General features: G+C 30.2%; 1 protein-coding gene across 1 annotated transcript in view; it reads left to right on the top strand.

The window, feature by feature from the left end:
• Positions 1–20,548, top strand: part of LOC142336701 (uncharacterized) — a 71,937-nt gene extending 51,389 nt beyond the window's left edge. The window contains exon 3 of the mRNA XM_075385613.1: positions 20,217–20,548. Within this exon, the coding sequence (XP_075241728.1) occupies positions 20,217–20,365 (149 nt within the window). The 3' untranslated portion in view covers positions 20,366–20,548. The remainder of the gene's footprint in view (positions 1–20,216) is intronic.
• The last annotated feature ends 523 nt before the right edge of the window (positions 20,549–21,071 follow it).

Genomic DNA, 21,071 nt, shown 5'->3' with positions numbered 1-21,071 from the left:
TACAATTATTACAACATTCTTTCCAAGGTTTATTTATACACTTATCGCATTTCATTTTCATTTTTCGAAAAATTATTTTTTGATTATTTCCTTAAAAAAATACATCATGTCTCAATCAACTAATACTAGTGTCATAAACTTCTGCGATGTCTGTAATCTATCCTTTGAATCAAAGAAGGCTTTATACAGGCATCAATCATACGATCTCAAACAAAAGGAACTATTGGAGAAAATGTTTGAGTCTGAAGAAGAGGAAATCTCTGAGAGGGTGTATAATTTGGATGAAGATGATTATATTATTAAAACTAAACCAGCCACCAAACCTAAAACTAAAACTGAAGAGGATATCTACACCAGAATTAAATCGGCGAAGCCGTTTCACAGATATGAATATAAAGAATGTCATGAAGAATTTAGAAGTAAAGTAGCTCTAACTACTCATTCATATAGTCACAATCGCATGTATCTAGAAAACACAGAAGACTTCGATATAAACTCAAGTCAGAACATGAGAGAATTTTATATTACTGATAAAGGTGGGAATTACATTGAAGATATAGATGAAGCAACTAATTACTCTTTAGAAGAAATTAAAAACTGTTACCAGTTTCGTAAAGTTAAGAGTTTTAAATATAAGATCATGGCTGAATGTGATTAAAAGAAGAGAACCAAAGACGAAGTTAAAACTACTAAAATATTTTTCAATACTGATTATATTAATAATAATGCAATATATGAATATGGTGACTTCAATCGGTGGCTAGATTTCGAAAAGGAAATATATGAAGGTTATGGTTATGATTTTGAGTTTACCTCCAGATCTCAAAAACTCTAAATCGATATTAAATATACGTAGTTATAAATACAATTGCTTACAACTAACTATAACTGCTTTGCTACATCCCGCCCCACACCATGCAACTCGAGAAAGTAAATATGTAGATAAACTAATTGAACCAAGACAACAACATGAAGATGATTTTGCTTATATAATAAGAATACAGAAATTGTATAATATTAATATTTGGGTATACACACCTTGTGGTGGAGGTAAAGTAGAATTGTTTAAACCAGTGGATGATTTTCATAAAGACAGAAGAGATGTTAGAATACTAGTTTGGAGTAATGGTCAAATAGAACACTGTGCCCTAATAAAAAAATACAGAAACCTTGTTAGAACGACCAAATAAAAACAACATTAAATATTATTATTGTGATAGGTGTACCTATTGGTTTAACTCACAAATTAAATATGATAAACACGAATGCAGCACCTCATTCAAACCAGAGATTGTTTTTCCTAAGAAAAAACATATTAATTTTGTAAATGAACACAAACGTCAGAATATAAAAAATATTATAACTGCCGATATAGAATGTTGCATTGTTGAAGTTGATTGTAAATATGTAATAGCTGAACATATTCCAATAGCTATGGGTTACAGCTGGCAAGGTAACTTCAAACACTACTTCGGTCTAGGCTGCATCAAAACATTTGCTAGGGATCTGTTAGAAATAGAAACTGAGAATAATTTCAAACATAATGAAAAGATGATATTCACAGAAGAAGATAATTTATATCATGAAACTAATAACAGTTTTCATATCTGCAGTAAAACATGTATTAATAAAGTAAGAGATCATTGTCATGAAACTGGTAAACATAGAGGACCTGCATGTAAAATATGTAATCTGAGATACAAACAACAAAACTTCATTCCAGTAATATTCCATAATGGCTCTGGCTATGACTCCAACCTACTTTACAGTGAACTCTTCATACAGAATAATGATAAAAGAAAAGTGGATAGCATACCACTAGCTGCTGGTAAATCTAAGATGTTTAGCATTGGTTGTCTCAAATTCTAAGACAGTTATAACTTCTCAGCTATGCCTCTAGATCAAATGGCAAAGATATACGGATGTAAAACTAAAACAATATATCCATATGAATACTTTGGTTTAGACTCCTATAATAATCTTATAGGTAATCTTAAAAAAAAAGAAGACTTTAAATCCTCTCTACATAATAAATTACCAACACAAGAGGAAGTAGATAATTTTAATAATGAAAACAGTCATAAAACTGGTAAAGATCTAACTATAGAGTATTTACAAAATGATGTGGAAATATTAGACTATTGCATGAATGAATGTTTAACGAAGCATGAAAGAATTCAAGCTCAATCCCCTACACTATGTAAGTCTCCCAGGTTATAGTTTTGATTGTTGGTTAATGTCAAGCGGTGTAACATTAGATACATTACAGGATAAACAAATGCTAGATGATTTTGTTGGAGCAAAGAGAGGTGGTATATGTGGAATAATGGGAGATAGATTTATAAATATTAGTAATACTAATACTAATACTAATTCTAATACTAATACTATTACTAGTACTAATACTAATACTAATGATAAAGTTATTAATAGAAATATATGGTACATAGACGCAAACAACCTATATGGTTATGCAATGATGCAAAAGTTACCTTATAAGGATTTTGAGTTTATTACTACTACTACTCTAGATGTAATATTGAATACTCCAGATGATAGTGATCATGGTTACTATATAGTTTGTGATATTGATTATACTAATGAATGTAAAGAGAGAACAGAACAGTTAGCACTAATGCCTAATAAGAGAAAGATAAATGATAATGAATTGGGATACCGACAAAGAGAGAAAAGTAAAGCAAGATCCGAGAAATTAATCTTAGACCAAAACAACAAAACAGAATATATGGTTGATTATAGGATGTTAAAGTTCTATGTTACGATGGGAGTAAAAGTAACAAAAATACATAGATTATTTAAATTGAAACAAGATTATATATGTAGAGATTATATACAAAACAATACAAATAAAAGAGCAACAGCTAAAACTGAAGCAGAAAAGGATGTAAGCAAATTAATGAATAACTCATTATATGGAAGAATGTGCATGAATCCTCTACACTTCTTTCAAAGCAAGTTCTTGCATGATGAAGAAAAGATAATGAAAAGTGTAAGCAAACCAACATTTAAGAATATAACTAGATATAGAGATTATAGCCAAATAGAATATATAAAGAAAAAAATAAAATATGATTCTCCAGTGTATGTAGGGTTTACTATATTAGAATTAAGTAAATTACACATGTATGATGTATTTTGTAATATTTTACAACCATCCCTCAAAGATCTAACACTTCACTATATGGATACAGACAGTTTCGTATTAAGTTATAGTGAAGGTAAAGTTAGTGATGAGCATGTGGACTTAAGTAATCTAGACATACCTATAAAAACTAATAATAAAGTCCCCGGCAAGTTTAAGCACGAGCTGGGAAGTAGGATTATTGAGGAATTTATAGCATTGTCCCCCAAAACATATAGCTTCAAAAATTATCCTAAAAACAGTAAAGAAAAAGGAATAAAGAAGCATAATAATGCTAGGCACATAGATTATTATGATGCATTAATGAATAATACACAGAGAACCGTGGATGAATGTAGAATACAAAAAGTTGTTGATAACATGACAACAATAAAAACAAGTAAGATTCGTCTTAACACATTTGATGATAAAGGATTTTATGTAAATAATATTAAAAGCTATCCTCATGATGAGAATCTATGTCTATTCAAAAGAGATTTAATATAAATGATCCACCAAGCATCAGTGAAACTGCTTTGCAGATCATTAGATGGAGACAAAGACCTACTTGTTAATAATATTCTAGAACTAACCATTAATGATGATAGAAAATTAATTGAAGTTGCTATTATATTATATAACGAGCTTTGTTATTTTTATAACAAATAATTATAGACCTAATTCATTCATTACATCCATATGGTTGGTAGTTAGTATATTATAAATCATTATCTGAGCCATATATTTTTCCATAATGTCTCCCGTGATTGTATTTTTATATAGTGTAGCTCCAGCTATTATATTTTTTTTATATTCTAGAAATTTTATTATCTTCCCAGCCCCATCTACATATTTAGAATAAGTTGAAATTATTAAATCATCATGATTTGGTTCCTTAATATGATCAATAAACTCATCTAAAGTATTACAACGTCTTTTACAAGCTAAACATCTTTTTAGATTAAGAGAGAATCTGTTTTCTTTATCCATTTTTTACTCTTATTATAATTTTTCAATACAAAAAAAATGACTAAACTAGATAAACTTATAAAATTAAACAATCTAGAAAAATAAAACAGAAGAAATAGATTAGAAAATAAATTAAAACAACAATAATATTATGGTGAAATAGAAGAGTTATTTGATCCTCTATTCAAAACTATTAGTGAAACTGCTTCGCAGATGAACGCAAACAATGAACAGAATCTAGCATTAAGTGAACAAACATTAAGAGCAATAGATTGGCAAAATCAAGAGTTAGATAAACAAACTAAGATGATTGGTGAAACTGATTCGCAGATCGAGCAAGCTGGTTCCCAGTTTAATGAAACTGCTTCCAAGATGGGTGAAACTGCTTTGCAGATTGGTGAAACGTTAAAGGGGACTCAAGATATAGCACCAGTTTATGTTGACACAAAAACAGCCAAACTTCTTCATGACATGGGGGCTCAAACTAATCCTCAATTAAAATTAGAACTCGTAGATTTACCTAGTAGGAGATATAAAATGAATGGTGTTGATATAACTCTAGAGCAGGGTGCATTTTTAGTTAGGGATAATGTATATGAGTTTTCAGAAGGATTTACTGATTTTCTTACTAAATCAAATGTAACATATGATGATAAGGTTGAAGAAGATGAAAACAAAATTAAAAGGTTTTTAAAGGATATTAGATATGATTTAGGAAAAGGGGATAAGAAAAGCGCTAGATATAGAACAATAAAACGTATAATGGAGGTAAGAGATGATATATTTGGCAGGGGATTGAATGGCAACCCAAATAATTTAGTAGAAAGACTAGAATTAATAATACTAGAAACAAAAGCTGGTCATGATGGATTACATGATGAAATGCTAGATATATCTAAGCAACTATTATCAATGAATATTATTAATCAAGACCAACTAGATAATTTTGTTTTTAATTATGGTAAATGAGCAAGCTCGAAACTATCAGGGAACCTGCTTCGTAGATGACTACGTCCACAAAAAATGTGGAAAAACAACAACAACAACAACAACAACAACTAGCTAAAAAAGTATTCAGTCCTCAAATAACAAAGTTTAAAAGAAAAAGATTAATACCACTATATAAAGATGAAACATGGTCAGCTGATTTAGTTGATAAGTCATCTCTAAGTAAATACAATAATATTTATAAGTTTATATTAACAGTTATTGATATATTCACAAAATATGCATGGGCTATTCCATTAAAGAATAAATCTGGTTTATCTATACTAATAGTTTTAAAATAGTATTAAGTGAACATCCACAAGGTGGCTCTGAACCTAGAAAACCAGAAAAGTTATGGGTAGATAGAGGTAGTGAGTTTTACAATAAAACATTTAAACCTTTACTTAAAGAATTTAAAACAAAACTATATTCTACTTATAGTGATTTAAAGGCTGTGTTTATAGAGAGATTCAATAGAACATTATTACACATAATAAATAAACCTATGTTCATCAATGGCGATGGTAATTGGGTAAATATATTAAATGATGCTGTTGTAACATATAACAATAACATTCACTCAACAATTAATATGACACCGGTTGACGCTTCGAATAATCCTGATAAAGTTAAATACTATGTTGATTCTGCCAAAGCAACACCAAAATTCAAAGTTTGTGATTATGTTAGAAATGTAGATAAACGTAATATCTTCTCTAAAGGTTACATTTCTAATTGGAATAGAGAATTGTTTAAAGTGAATGAAGTTCTAAAAACACATCCACCAACATATAAAATAGAAGATATTAATGGAGAGATAATAGAAGACAAATATTATGAACAGGAACTATTGAAATCCGAGTTTGATTTTGAATCTAAAAATAAGGTTTTGGAATCATTAAATATAGACCTACGGTCAGCTACGAAGTAGATCAGGGAACCTGCTTCGCAGATTGATCTGTGGTCCTAAGTCTAATTTTAATTCTAAGTCTAAGTCTAATTGTAAGACTAATTATAAGTCTAATTTTAAGACTAATTATTATTCTAATTATATGTAAACAAATACAAAGATGACAAGAAATAGATTCAATCAAGCTAAACATAAATCAACATCAACATCAACAAACAACTTAACATTAAGTAAGGCTCGTGGGTTATTCCTAGAAAATAATGATAATATTGATATGAAGGATACCTATAAAATTACAATGTACATCCTCCGATAGATGAAAAAGATGTTGTTAATAAAGAGTATTGTGACAATAACTTATTATCCTCTTCTAATAAAATAGACATTTTAAGTAGAAACATAACTGAACTAAGAAAGGGTGACTTTGATCAAGTTACGACTAAAACATTACAACTAAATGAAACACAAGTTAATGAAGAACTAATTAATGAGTTTATTGAATCAACAAATGAAGTCAGAAATACTGTTAAGTTTTGTAATAAAGTTGCTGCAGATACTATCTCTAAATATAATCAATTAAAGCAAGAATTTGATAATAATAAGTTTAATCAGAATATAACTAACATACACTTAGATGATATGTTTACTAACGGTCTGAGAGAAATGAAAGAATACAATAAATCTCTTAGAGGTGTTATAGTACAATATATAATTGCTATACTTTTACAAAGTAAGTTACTTGATAATAAAGAGAAAGACAGACTGGAGATGCATTATAGTTTTAATCAAGAAGATATAATGAAAGAAATAGAAAGAATTTTTACTAATGAAAATAAGCAAAGCAATGACCAATTCATCAGCACCGAGTGAGAGATTACTATATCCAGATTTGTCATCAGTATCAGAAAGATTGACAAACGAAAAGATTCAAGCTAATAATAAATTTAACAACAATATTAACATTATAAAAGATATTGGAAATTATTATGAAACTGAAACTAATAACTATAATAAGAAGTTAAGTAGATATAAGAATTATATTAACATAGCTGAGATAACAGAAATAGTTTTATCATCAAAAGCAACAACTGCAACAACAACATCAGTTTCATTAACAGGTATAGGATTAGCTTATTCTATACCAACAGCTTTTGCTACAGCAACTGTTTGTGGTTCATTATCAAAAACAATTACTACTAAAATTAGAAATAAAATTATAAAGTATTCACAAGTGTATATTTTAAGTAAACAGTTTAGTGATAAGTTTAATAAACTATATACTAAATCAATGAATGATAATAAAATAGATAGTGATGAGTATAATGAATTTGTTAAGTTATATGAGGATTATAAGAAGAACAAGAAGATTAAGTTGAGTATTTTTTTTAGATTAAAGATTTTAGTGCTTAGTAATAACAATGTTTTTAGTAATAATAATATTAGTATTAATATTTATCGATAAATATATAATCATAATCTTAGTTATAATCATAATCATAAACATAATATAATCATAATATAATCGTAATCATAATCATAATCATAAACATAATATATCATAATTATAATCAAATAATTATCTTTTCTTTGTACCTAAGTATAAACCTCTTCCTTTTTGTACTACTTTTATACCTTCACCAGTAGTTGCAAATTTAATTAAATCAGGTGTGGCTGATAAAGCAGCTCTAGGGTTTCTAGATGCAGCTGCAATTCCTATTTTACTTGCTATTTCTAATGCTCTTACTGGATTATTAGCTACTTTCTTTCCAAAGTTAACTGTAGCCCTACCAACACTTTTAAAGAAATCTTAAGTCCTTCTGCTTCTATTGTTGCATCAGATACTGTCATTGATTTATTCCTTCTACATAAAACACAATTACCTTTTAACATCTTAGTTCCTTTTGAAGTAATAGCTCCTCTTATATTAACAGTACCACTATAATTTCTACCTCCAACACAATATGAATTAGCTTTGAACTTATTTAAAAGACTCATTTCTATAAATAAAAAATAATGGAAGTTAAAAAGTATAATCCCTTTGTTGTTATTAAGCCTAAGCCTACGGGTTCCACCCGCGAGCGAAGCTCGAAGACTGAGCCTAAGCCTAAGGTTAAGCCCAAGCCCAAGGTTAAGCTTGAAGCTAGAGGCTTGGCTCTAGAGAATAAAAAGAAATTAGACATTATTTATGCTAAAGGTTTTGTTAATACTAATAAGAAATAGTTAGGTATTAACAAGAGTAACAATTAGAGCTGGCTAGCTAAAAATATAAGTATAAGTATATGGCTATGTATAAGTATAAGTATATAATTATAACAATAACTATATTATACTATAATTATAAATTATCGCTAGAGTTATATCTTAAATTATAATTATCGCTAGAGTTATATCTAAAATTATAATTATATCTATGACTTAAATTATATCTATGACTTAAATTATATCTATGACTTAAATTATATCTATGACTTAAATTATAACTATGAAATAATATCAACCATCTTATTACCATCACTATTGACACTAACAACCTTTCTAGTTAATACTAATGCATGACATATAACATCTGCAACTGCAGCACTAAATTTTAAATTAAGTTGTATTGGTTGTGGACCTATATGATCACTTTGATATCTAGTATCAAATACATATATTCTATAACTACTCTTGAATGTTCTATGATTTATATATGGTTTTATATTATGTGGTAGCCCATTATAATCTTTATTAAAGCTAACAATCTCTTTAAAAGCCTCATTATAATTATTTGTACCATAATTAATATTCATTCTATCCTCGGGATAAAACTCACTACCAATCTTACAATAACATTCAGTAACATTCATTACATCAAATGTACTTGCATCATGAGTTTGTTCATTAACATTATTATTTTCGAAACCAACTATTATATATTGCGGTCTTTCCATACCACTTTCCATACCAAGATCAAACAAGAAGTTAGTAGCATTGGGTACTTTCTTATAAAATGTCTTTCTTTCATAATAACTAAAGTCTACATTATTCTTTTTATTTAATCCTTTCTGCACAATAATTCTATTATCATTACTAGGATCAATGCTAGGTACACACCATGATATATCTCTAATTTCTATATTACCATCATTAGCAACTGCACCAGGATTAGCATTAACTCTATATAGAGCTCTATCATTATTATTTCTTTTTAATATTAGTTTAAATCCTAAACCATATATAATCTTTTCTAAATCATTTACGAAACCAAATAGATCACTCATCTTAATCATCATATACATATGTCCTCGTTGTGCAGCAATATGGTCAACTTTAAGTTGACTATCTCTATTGCCCTGATTTCAAACAAAACCACTCTCATATTCATCACCAGTACTAGTTAATAACTTATACATCAATAGATTAGGATGACAATGATCTATATATTCAATAGTCCTACCACCACTAGTTTCAAGCGTAATTGAACTGAACAATGCCATCATACCATAATTAACTAATCTGATATTAGCATCATTAGCAAATACACCACCAGCATCATCTGATACAACAAACTCTATCTCTAGATATGAATCACGCAAATTTAAGTGATTCTCTTCTCTATTGAGTATGATATTAATGTTAGTATTAACCGTATTCATTGTTGCCAGGTTATTTGGTTTATATTTTATAATCTTACTTTTATGTATATCATTACTATAACCATAAGTTGTATCCAAATTAAAATCCATTTTTATTAGATAAAAAATGACAGACAACTTGATTTTACATGAACTACAAAATATACACGAAGCAACTAAAACTAAAGAAGAGCATACACTTAACTTTAGAATGATAAAACCAACAGAAAAGTTTACTTTTAGCGAACCTATACTTAATACAACAAAATTAGGTTTAATTAGATTATCTGTTTATAATTCGGTGTTTAATGTGAATAGGAGAAATAATCAATTCCTATATGCTAGTACTGTTATAGAAGATGATGAAGCTTTACCTCGGGCTCTTAGCTCTGACTCTAACCTTAACCCTATCTCTACCTCAAGCCCAAACATTACATCTATACTTAATCATAACTATAAAGGAATCCTATTGCTATATTCAACTATTACACCAAGAGCATATGAGTTAACTGATATAGCAGAATTAATAAAAAAAGAAACTGATGGTAATGTTATAATAGAACCTGGTAAGAATACGATGAAATGTTTAATGGAAATAAAACAAGGAGCACTCAGCTTTGATATAGAAAACTAAATAGCCTCAATACTAGGATTTAGAAAAATAATTTATAAAAAAGGTAGATATAAATCTCTAAGGTAGATATAAAATTATTGATATTATGGGTTTTAGTACTATTAACATTCATTGCAATATTATATCTGTAGCTAAAGATAATGGTAAAGATACAGACATACTATATACTTTTAATCTAACTGAACCACCAGGTTACTTGATAAATATTATACCAACTATTATCTTGTATCAAAATGTGACTAAAGATAGAATAGAATATATTGAATTTCATATTAAAGATGAGCATGGAAGACCTATAGACTTTAATGGTGATGTAATAAGTTTTACTTTACATTTGATTTAGACTTATTCTTATACTTACACTTAGACTTATCTGTGAAGCAGGTTCCCTGATACTTATACTTATACTTATCTGCAAAGCAGGTTCCCGATACTTAGACTTGTACTTAGACTTACACTTATCTGCGAAGCGGGTTCCCTGATACTTAAACTTAAACTAAACTACAAAACTCTCCGATCCCAATTAATTCTTAGTTTACCATTATTATTTTTATTTTTAGTTTTATCAATGACAATATAATTAGAAGGCTCTTTCCATACCTTATTACATATATTAGCAAAATCATTATAACTAAGTTCAACATTATTAAAAAAATCTTGATATATAGATATGAGGACTTTACCTCTCTTTTCAAAAAAATAAATAGATTACAGTTCTCTCTAACACTCTGCCTATCCAGAGAGAACAGGTTTTGATTAAGATATATCATATCACAGTTATTATGTCTACCTCTACAAAAGTATTCATTAATAACTGGTTCTTTGGCTCTAACATCATCAAATATCATTAGTTTCTTTAAGTCTTTGGGTAGTTTATCAGGAGATGGTAAATCTTTTATATCTTTAATAAATTCAACATCTGCTTTTGGGTTTATTCTTTCTATACCATAGTACTGATCACCAGTAGGTCCAATGATGTATAGCTTATCAAAGTATATACTAGCTAGAATTAGTTTTTTCAATAAGAATGTCTTGCCACATTCACTAGGACCAGATATTATACATCTAAAGTTATCTGGGAATGCGGCTTCAGTAATTATATCATCATCATTTAACCATGAATATAGATCATCATTTATGTTTACAGATATCGGTGAAACCGCTTCACGGATATTATTAGTAGGACTATTACTAATGCTATTACTATTGCTATTCCTATTAGATTTACTCCTTTGATATTTTTCATCAAATAGATATATAAAATTATCATTATCATTATCATTATCGTTAACATTATCATTAACATTATCCTTATCATTAACATGATCATTATCATTAACATTATCATTATCATTATTAGCAAAGCTACTTCGTAGATCTTTATCAATGATAATATGACTATCATTATCATTATCATTATCACTAACATTAACATTATCATTATCATTAACATTAACATTATCATTAACATTAACATTATCGTTAACACCACCTCTACTACAACTTAAACAAAAACACTCATTATATATTCCTGGATATTTACATTGGTTAACTAGAATATTCAAAGCACTTTTAATTCTAAATCCTATCAATAAGATAGATCATGTATAAACAATAAGCCCCACAATAAGATTCATCATTTTGTTGTATTCTCTCATTAGACCCTATATCAACATATTCTTCTAGGAATAATGGTGGAGTTTCTACACCAAAACTATCAAAGTAATATGTTGGACCACCTTTTCTTCTTATGACTAAAACCCAATGTGTACCTTCAGTTGGATGTAGATTTACAATAATGTTAGAGTTAGGTTCACTCACCATTTCTGGTTTATCGTCTCTCATTACAACAAAGTTAGGATGAGCTTTTTTATATAATAAATTTATTATATAAAAATGGAAACAGGTAGTGCAGTTTTTATTTTTATTATTATTATTGGAATTTGTTATATAAAATATGATTCAATACCAAGTAAATATACAAAACTAGAAAAAAGTTTTGGTGGATTTATGAATAGGAGTCTAGTTAGATTTGAATATGAAAAGTCACCATTACATACGATTGTTTATGGTGGAACTGGAACGGGTAAAACATATTTTATTAGACAATACTTAAAGTTATACTTAGACCATGATCAAGTTCAAGATCAAGTTCAAGATCAAGATCAAGTTCAAGATCAAGTTCAAGATCAAGTTCAAGATCAAGTTCAAGATCAAGTTCAAGATCAAGATCAAGTTCAAGACCAAAGGTCCATAGTTATAGTTTGTAAAGATGACAGAGACTGGAGTCTAATAAATTCTATACTGGGTTTAATTAATGTGATATAAATATGATCAGAAAAAATAATATGCATAATTTTCAAAATTGTGTAATAGTACTTGATGATATGGGTGATAGGCTAAATAAGGATATAGGTTATTATTTTACTGGAGGTAGACATTATAATATTCAAATGATTGTAATGTGTCATAAACCAGCTCAAATAATACAGCAAGAATGAGTTGTGATACTATTTATTTAACAACTTATAATGGACCTGACCTATTGAAAAACTTTAATGAGATATATAAATATGAACATGACTTCAATAAAATAATTATTGAATTTAATAGTAACTATTATAATTATACAGATGGAATGTCAGATGAACTTCGTTATGGTATAATTAAATATAATAAAAAAAGGAAAATACTTTTATTGTTATTAGTAGAAATAGAACAATGATATATGATTCAAGAGTTGGTTTCCTTGATTTAAAAACTCTTAGATTAAAAGATGATTTAGAAAGAGAAGATATAAATAAACTTATAGCATATATGAAACCACTAATGATTAACGCAACAGATAGAAATGTTATTAATCATGATAATTATCAGTTTTATTTTAATAAACTTCTTAATTTAAATAATATTAAAATACAGAATGATTTTCTAACTAAAGAAATGATTTTGGGAAAGGGTATGAAAATTTTATCAAATATTGGTGGAATTATAGGCGCAGGTTTAATTATATTTAATAATTTTTATCCTGATTCAATATCAAGAAATGCTGGGAGTGTAGCAATGGGAGCAAGCACAATGTTGAGTAGAGTAAATACATTAGTTAATGTTGGATATGGAGAAGAGTTGGAAGGTGAAACACGAAAAACTGTGAAGCAGGTTCCCTGATACAAGAAGAATATATAGATCTACGAAGCAGTTTCACTGATCAATGTAACTGTGAATTCGTCAATGAAGAGATGGGAATTTTGAATAGAAAGGGAGGAAGGTTTTTAAACAAACTATATATAAATAATGAAGAATTTAGAGAAGAGATTATAAATTTTGTTAAAGATAAAAAAGAATTAGACCTTGATTTGATTTTAGTTAAGAGATGTAAAACTAATACACTCAATACTTTAGGAAATAAATATTTAACAGAGTGTATCACATCTAAAGATAATACTAAAGATTTAATTGAAATCATGGCTAAATTTTACCCTGTGAAGGATTAGGTAAATATTAAAGTTTACCCTATTATAAATGCTTTTACAGTGTTTAGAGTGTAACTATAATTGTGGAAACATTGCTGTTTTAAAATATCATTATGAATCATGTCATAAAGATAAAACTGATAAATGTATTTGTGGGAAAATAATAGTAAGTGGTATTTGTGCTAATGACTTTTCTCCATGGGGTTGTTCTTTAAAAAATGAATCTAGTTCTATTTCTAGTTCTAGTTCTAACCCTAGTTCTAATTCTAATTCTAGTTCTAACCCTAGTTCTAGTTCTAACCCTAATTCTAACTCTAGTTCTGGTTCTGGTTCTATCTATGACTATAACTCTAACTCAGATCCTAACCCCAACCCTAACCCTAACCTTAACCCAAGCTCAGAAGTATTAACTAGATGTTGTAATAAGTGTAATTATATAAAACCACTAAATAATTTTGATGAGGGTAAGTATACATGTAGAAGTTGTACTTCAGCTAAAGTTAATTGTCCATATTGTACTTCAATTGTGAGATATGATGGGATACGGGCTCATGTAAAGAAACATCCAGATATAGAATTGACTAGAGGATTTAGTAGAAATATAACTGATCGGTGTAACCGCTTCGCGGATAAAACAATTAATCCTAGTTGGCAAAGTCCTAGAGCTGTAAATCCTTTGATTATTAACCAAACAGAGGAAAGTTGTTCATGTAAATACTATAATTTTGTATCATTTCTTATTAATAATGGAATAAATATAGAAAAAATAAAAGAAAATATAAATTTATTGAAAAGTATAGATAATTTGAAATAAAAAGTATAAAAAAATATAAAAATATCAAAAAAGAGAGATTCACTCTTTAAGAGCGAAAAAGAGCGATCTTTTCTACTGGGGATCACTCCGAATAAGAGTGAATCACTCTTAAAGAGTGAAATGTAAATTTTGCTTTGATTTTTTGATTTTTTGTTTTTATTTTTGATTTTAATTGATTTTTTTATTGAATTTAGAGCTAATATATAGTAGTGGATAAAACAAGAATTCAACAAACAGTAAAATTTGGCCCGATTCGATATGCGCGATTAGCGTTAGGAGAAAGGGACAAATTTTACTGGTGGTTGGAATCCTTGTTTTATCCACAACTGTGGTTGTTTTGCAAGATCTTATAAGGACTTGTAAGATAATTATTCCTGTAATCAGTCATACTAAAAATTAACTAATTAAGTCCGTAGACTGACTGAGCATGTCTTAGCGAAGTGGCACTTTGAAAAAAATTATGACTTGTGGAGTAATATTGCGGTTCCATGTTGGTATATGAGATAATAAACCAAAAATAAAGTTACCGTTATTTAGAAAATCGTTTTTAGATAAACGCAAAGATCAATAATGCTACAAAGGCACGAAAACTAATTTCTAAATTTAATAATTTATAAATTGTAAAAAAATGTTTCCTCTTCAATTTAAATCAACATACAGAAGCACACAAACGCGCACACACGCGCACGCACGCAAACACACACACACACACACACACACATATATATATATATATATATACATATATATATATATATATATATATATATATATATATATATATATATATATTTATATATATATGAAAACACCAGAGATGTAAAGCAATTGAAGAAAAAAAATAAATATCATTAAAACACTACTATATTCTGAAATCATTCAATCAACGTTTTAAAAAAGAAACGCTCAGAAACCTAGAAGTTATGTGGTGAGTAAACCAATGGACGCCATGATAATAATACTAACAGGCGGAAGAATTATAGAAATTACTGTGAATGTTGGGAATAAAGGTTTTTAAGCATAAAACCTCTAAGCTACAATATATTTAACCGGTTTCAGAAAAAACGCACTGAAAAAAACCACCCAAAATTAAATAGGAAGACTACCCCACGGAAGGAACCCCCCCCCCCCCCCACTTGACTAACAAAGAGGTAACATCAATCAAAGTCCTTTATTATTGTGTCGGGGTGTGACAAACTATCTTTTAAGTTTTCCCAAAATGCCTCATATGTGTCCTGTTTTTTGTCATATATGCATGGCACTGTTATTCCATTGTTGAGGCAATGCACAGTAAAAATCTGATAGAAGTAGTCGGGAGAGCTTTTGAAAATTTCAGCAACAAACCATTCTTTGTTGTCACTGACCAATTGCAAATTGTATTCTGTTTCAAAGACCGGAAACCCTTTTTATTTTTTCCAGCCGCTAATTTTTTTATTCCTCAGAAAAGAAGTCATCGCTTGTCTTCGTAGTTAGGTATTTCTCGGAGATTTCAAAGGCGTCGCTCTTAGGAATTGGTCTAGGATTTATAAGATCCTCTTTCAAGCATTGAATCTGCTATTTTTTCTGCTCTGCCTATTCAGGCGTGACTGAAAATCAGCGCATCGATACAATCCAAATTTTTGGAGTCTCACAAAATCAATGGAGGAGAATAAGAACTCCGGTTAGCTGTTGCTCTGAAAGGTCTTTAAGGTAAAATTGACTTGTTATTATCTAGTTAGTTTGGCCTCCCTTTCATGTCAATTCATTTATCATTCTCATTTTAGATATAAAAAGCGAGCGTAGAAAGTCATTGAATTTAGTCCATATCTATGATTGAATTAATAATTCATTCATATTGAGGTTACTCACTAACTAACGCTCGGAATTTCAGCTGACTTGTGGAAGTAACCAAAAAGTCAACCTTTGACTTCTTACAGCATGATCAGATGGTTAAAATTAAAACTGTGGCAAAAGAAACCAACAGAAACTAACGAGATGGGTGCTGAAATACAATCCAGAATGAATCAATTCAGGAAATATAAACATTCATAGCGTAAACGCAGTCTTTGATGGTCAAAAATGGATATGAATCAACATACTCGAAAAACCAAAAAATAAAGTTGAAAAAATTCTGGAAAACCACTGCCGGTAAAATTTTCACAACCAGTTACAGCTTGTAGTTTAATGCCAGTATAATAAGTTTAATGCAAGCCAATGTATCAAAAATGAGCAAAAATGATAAAATTTTGCTAAAAATCAAGTGAAATACGAGATAACTTCTTGCCCTCTTTCCGCTATGAGACAAACTGAAAAACATCGCGATGCAAACAGGGTTAGTTATTTTTGTTGATTGGTTTTTCCGATGCGAATGGCTTCTCACTATCTCACTAGTCAAAACGGTGAGCAACTTACAACTTAACAAATTTTAACATTTCATATGAATTTGATTATCTTTAATGAGAGAATGAAACTCTAGCTGAAAATTTGAACGTCAGCACAAGTCTGGATTAAGCCCAAGTTAACGAAGGCAAAACATGAATAACTAATTTTTCCGACCTTACAACAAATTTTAGTGTTTATTATGATAATCAGTAATGATCACTTGCCTAGGTAGAGACAAAATGAACTAAATTTTAAAAAAACCATAAATTCGGCTGACTTTGAAAATGACGAAGTAGTTAAATCACCAATATGTCATATCCATGTAATATTTCACTCCCTCTAAAAAATGTTTAGAGGATTGTAAAGTTAAATAAAATTGGAAAATTAGTAATTTTTCACTGGTTTTTTTAATATATGCAGTATTATATAGTATTTGAGATTAGATTATTTAAAATTAATTGTTTAATACAGTTAAAATTTTTATTTTATTCGTAGCTATCGTTACTGCATTGCTTACTGACATTTCGGTCGGTATTTTGGGTGTAAGGTTGCACAAATACCCTTGATGGGATTTTGCGACGAAAACTGTCCAATAAATGTCGATTTTGTATCGTTTATCAAATAGTTAAAGCCTTCAAAAGACTGAGTGTCTTCATTAATTGTACGTGGTATTTTGGGTCACTTATGATTGAGTTTTTTTCAGTCTTATGTGATTGTTTGCTCCGCCTAAGTGTTGATGAATTGTCAGTGTGACTTGAACAGTCGCATAAGGCTTTCGCAGCACGTTTAGTTTGGCGAACATATCAGGGAAGTTTGCGATGCGGTTGACGAGCTTGGTCCGTTATCTTTGTTTAATTTACGGCGCGTTTGTTGAATTGGAAAAGGGTCATACACACTAAATTAAGTTAAGGTAATTTTACCTTAAAAAACATCCTCACTCACCTTAACTGGGAAAATAGATTTGCCTTTCCTTAATTCACTTTAACTAACCCGAACTTTACCTGAAATTCACATGAAAAGTTAAGGTCTCACTACTTTAAAAAAAACCTTAACTTTTACTCTAACTTCCCTTAAAGTTACCTTAAATAATTACCTTAAAATTACCTTAAATAATTACCTTAAAATTACCTTAAAAAATCCCTTAACTTTGCCTGAACTAAACTTAACGTTAACTTTATTTAGTGTGTAGCTTGTATCAATATCACTGTGCCGTTGTCACTTCTTGGTCATTCTTCTAGTTTGTTTGTCTATTGTTTGTATTTGTTTGTTCTAGATTGTTTTGTCTGCTTGTAGCTTCTTTAGAAGATCTTTTTTATTTAAAGCAATCTGCAGCTGTAACGTTTTCTCAGTTGTTTTTTGATGGACATCTCAGTGAATAATAAGCAAGCTCGGTTTTTTGCTACTCGCGGTTTCCAAATTTATCAATAGCCAAATTTTAACTTTAACATCCTTCCAATGCGGTTCCTTGATTATGATCATTGTTGGACTTGTTTTGCACACTGTACTACCGGGCAGTACTTCTTGTAGTCCCTTAAGATGATTTCCTCGTCTTTTACTGGGGTTTAAATTTCGGGTTAGATTCAAATATACATTGCATTCAGAATGGGGAATCGCTCGAGGTGCATATTCAGACCAGAGAACTCCTGGTTGATCCTCTTGTTGTTTTCTCTCCGTTAGTTGCTTTGTTAGTTGCAATGCACATGACCTTCTGAAATTCAACATCACTACACTTAAATGTGTCCGCTCACCGTCCGTCTGTCAACTAATTTTGTCCAGTAACAGTGTCGTCACTTAAACAATGATGGTTTTGCCTTTGTAACTTTAAATTTTTGCTATCGGCCGTTTTTAAAATATTTTACATCGGATGACGTTGACGTGATCTTTCATTTTGGGAGTTAATTGGAGTTACATATCCTGTTTCCTTTTTACATAGTCTCAATTGATATGCAACTGCACGTTTTGCATGGTTAAGAATAAAGATAAAGTTGACTTTGAGTTGAATTTTCATGCATCACACTAGGCGTTTGATAATCTGTATTATTCTCGACTAGTCCAATTGCTATATGGTCATCAGCAAGAGCGTAGATTAGTACGATGTTGTTGTTTTTACAAAAGTTTTTGGGGTTTTCTCCAGTCAGACACTTTGCTTGATCTACTCATATCGATATTGGGACTCCTTGAATACAAATATATGATATTAGAAACTTTTAGACATTGGGAGCAGATGCAACATTAAAAAGTTCATCAGTGGGGTACTTTAAATATCTGTCTATTGATATCAGGAAATATTGTTCAATTCTTTTGTCATTAAAAATGAAAAACACCAAAATCAACCTATTTCCTCATTAGGTTCTGTACATTTTAATAATGGTGACCATTTGCTGTGCGAAATGACACTTTTTGAATTGTTATCGATTTGTGTGCACGCTTTGAATTCACTATTTTTAGCCAGTATGTCGCGATGGATATCAGGCCAAATTCACTTTTGGGAAAGACTTTAGGATCGCAAAACTCCCTGGATGAGTAGAGTGCATGTCTTCTAGGGCAGCGTTATTAATTGCTTTACAATCTAATTCAGGAAATATCAACTTGCATAACGTAAACGCGATGAAAGTTGATAGAGTGATTGAGTGAGTTTGTGGGTGACTGATTCTTTGAAATATTGAGTTAGTGAGTGAGTGAGTGAGATAGTGAATAAGTGAGTGAGGAAGTAAGTGAGTGAGTGATTGAGTGACTGAGTGAGTTAGTGAGTGAGTGACTGAGTGCGTTAGCGAGTGAGTTAGTGATTGAGTGACTGAGTGGTAAAAATGATCAAGAAGAATCAATTGAACAGAATTGCTGCTAATGTTGGTGTTTTTCTGAGCGAAGCTTTTCTTTATGGTAAACGAAAAAATGAGTTTTTCTATTTTTGATTTTTCCTGCAAAAGCTGACAAAAATTTGTATATTTGTAACTTCTGTTTTTGCGGCAACTTTTTACGTAGTGAAACCGAGGCAAGTTTATCGGAATTTTTTCAAGAAGTCAGTTAATTTTACCATTTACTCTAAAGATTCAGCAAAATTGTATGGTATTTGATGAAACCAACCTACAAATATGCATACCACGCTACTGTGTGTGTACGTGTGTGTGTGTGTGTGTGCGTGTGTGTGTGTGAGCGTGTGTGTGTGTGTGTGTGTGTGTGTGTGTGTGTGTGTGTGTGTGTGTGTGTGAAGAAAGAGAGTGGGTATAATCTTTAAATTGCTAATCCACCAAACAGAGTGGAATCACAAATTGGATCGGGATTTTAGATTGTGATAGAAAACTCTCATTTTAGATATAGACGAATGTGAAGATGCTTCTAAATGTGGTGGGGCAGATATGGGAGAGTGCAACAATGAGGAAGGTTCATATTCTTGCACGTGCAAGCCAGGGGCAGAACCTGACTCCGATTTTGTCACATGTGAAGGTGAGAAACAAACCTGAAAAGGGTTATTTTCCGTAATTTCTCTCTGTTGAAATATAAACCCAATTGCCTCGATATATTTCCCGTTGAGAGCTGGTGGATAAATTTGCATCAAGTTCTAGTTGCTTCTAAAAAGACCAGAGGAAATAACCAAACCACTTTCATTTGAAAAAAACCGTCAAATAAGAAGATGCCTCCCCTCTTGAGCGGTAGTCGGTCAACTGGGGCCGTCAGTAAACTCCTATCGCCGACTACCATCATAATGCAAAGTAAAGTTACTACAATAGCGGATTGAGTAAAAAAAAACATTGCAAGCAGAAACACAATGATAATAAGATTTAGAACCAGTATTTGAACATACTTGTTGACGAGTTTAACACAACTTCCTTCCAGCACAACGGTTTAAATTGATAATTCGACTGCAGGACGCCTGCACAATGAGTTCGCGTTACGAAGCCAGAATTTGTAGCTACGCAGCATCGCAAAGCTGAATCGTGTCTGTAGAGAACATGAAATTGAGTATAGTTAGTTATAAGCGGCGAAAGTGTGTGTATGTAGGCTCTTTAGAAAGCTCGCAATTAGGACAATCTAATTAAGATAATAACACCAAAGCTAAATTGAACAAATTTAAGTACTCTCTTGAAAGCAAACACATGGTGCCCCAAATTCTCATTAAAACAAATATGCACACAAGTAAGCAAAGTTACAAACCGGATAAAGGCATAA

This window comes from Convolutriloba macropyga, chromosome 3 (assembly GCF_964194025.1).
Source record: "Convolutriloba macropyga chromosome 3, txConMacr16.3, whole genome shotgun sequence".
NCBI lineage: Eukaryota > Metazoa > Xenacoelomorpha > Acoela > Convolutidae > Convolutriloba > Convolutriloba macropyga.
Note: the sequence above shows the minus strand (reverse complement) of the source record. Positions and strands in the feature narration are given on the sequence as shown.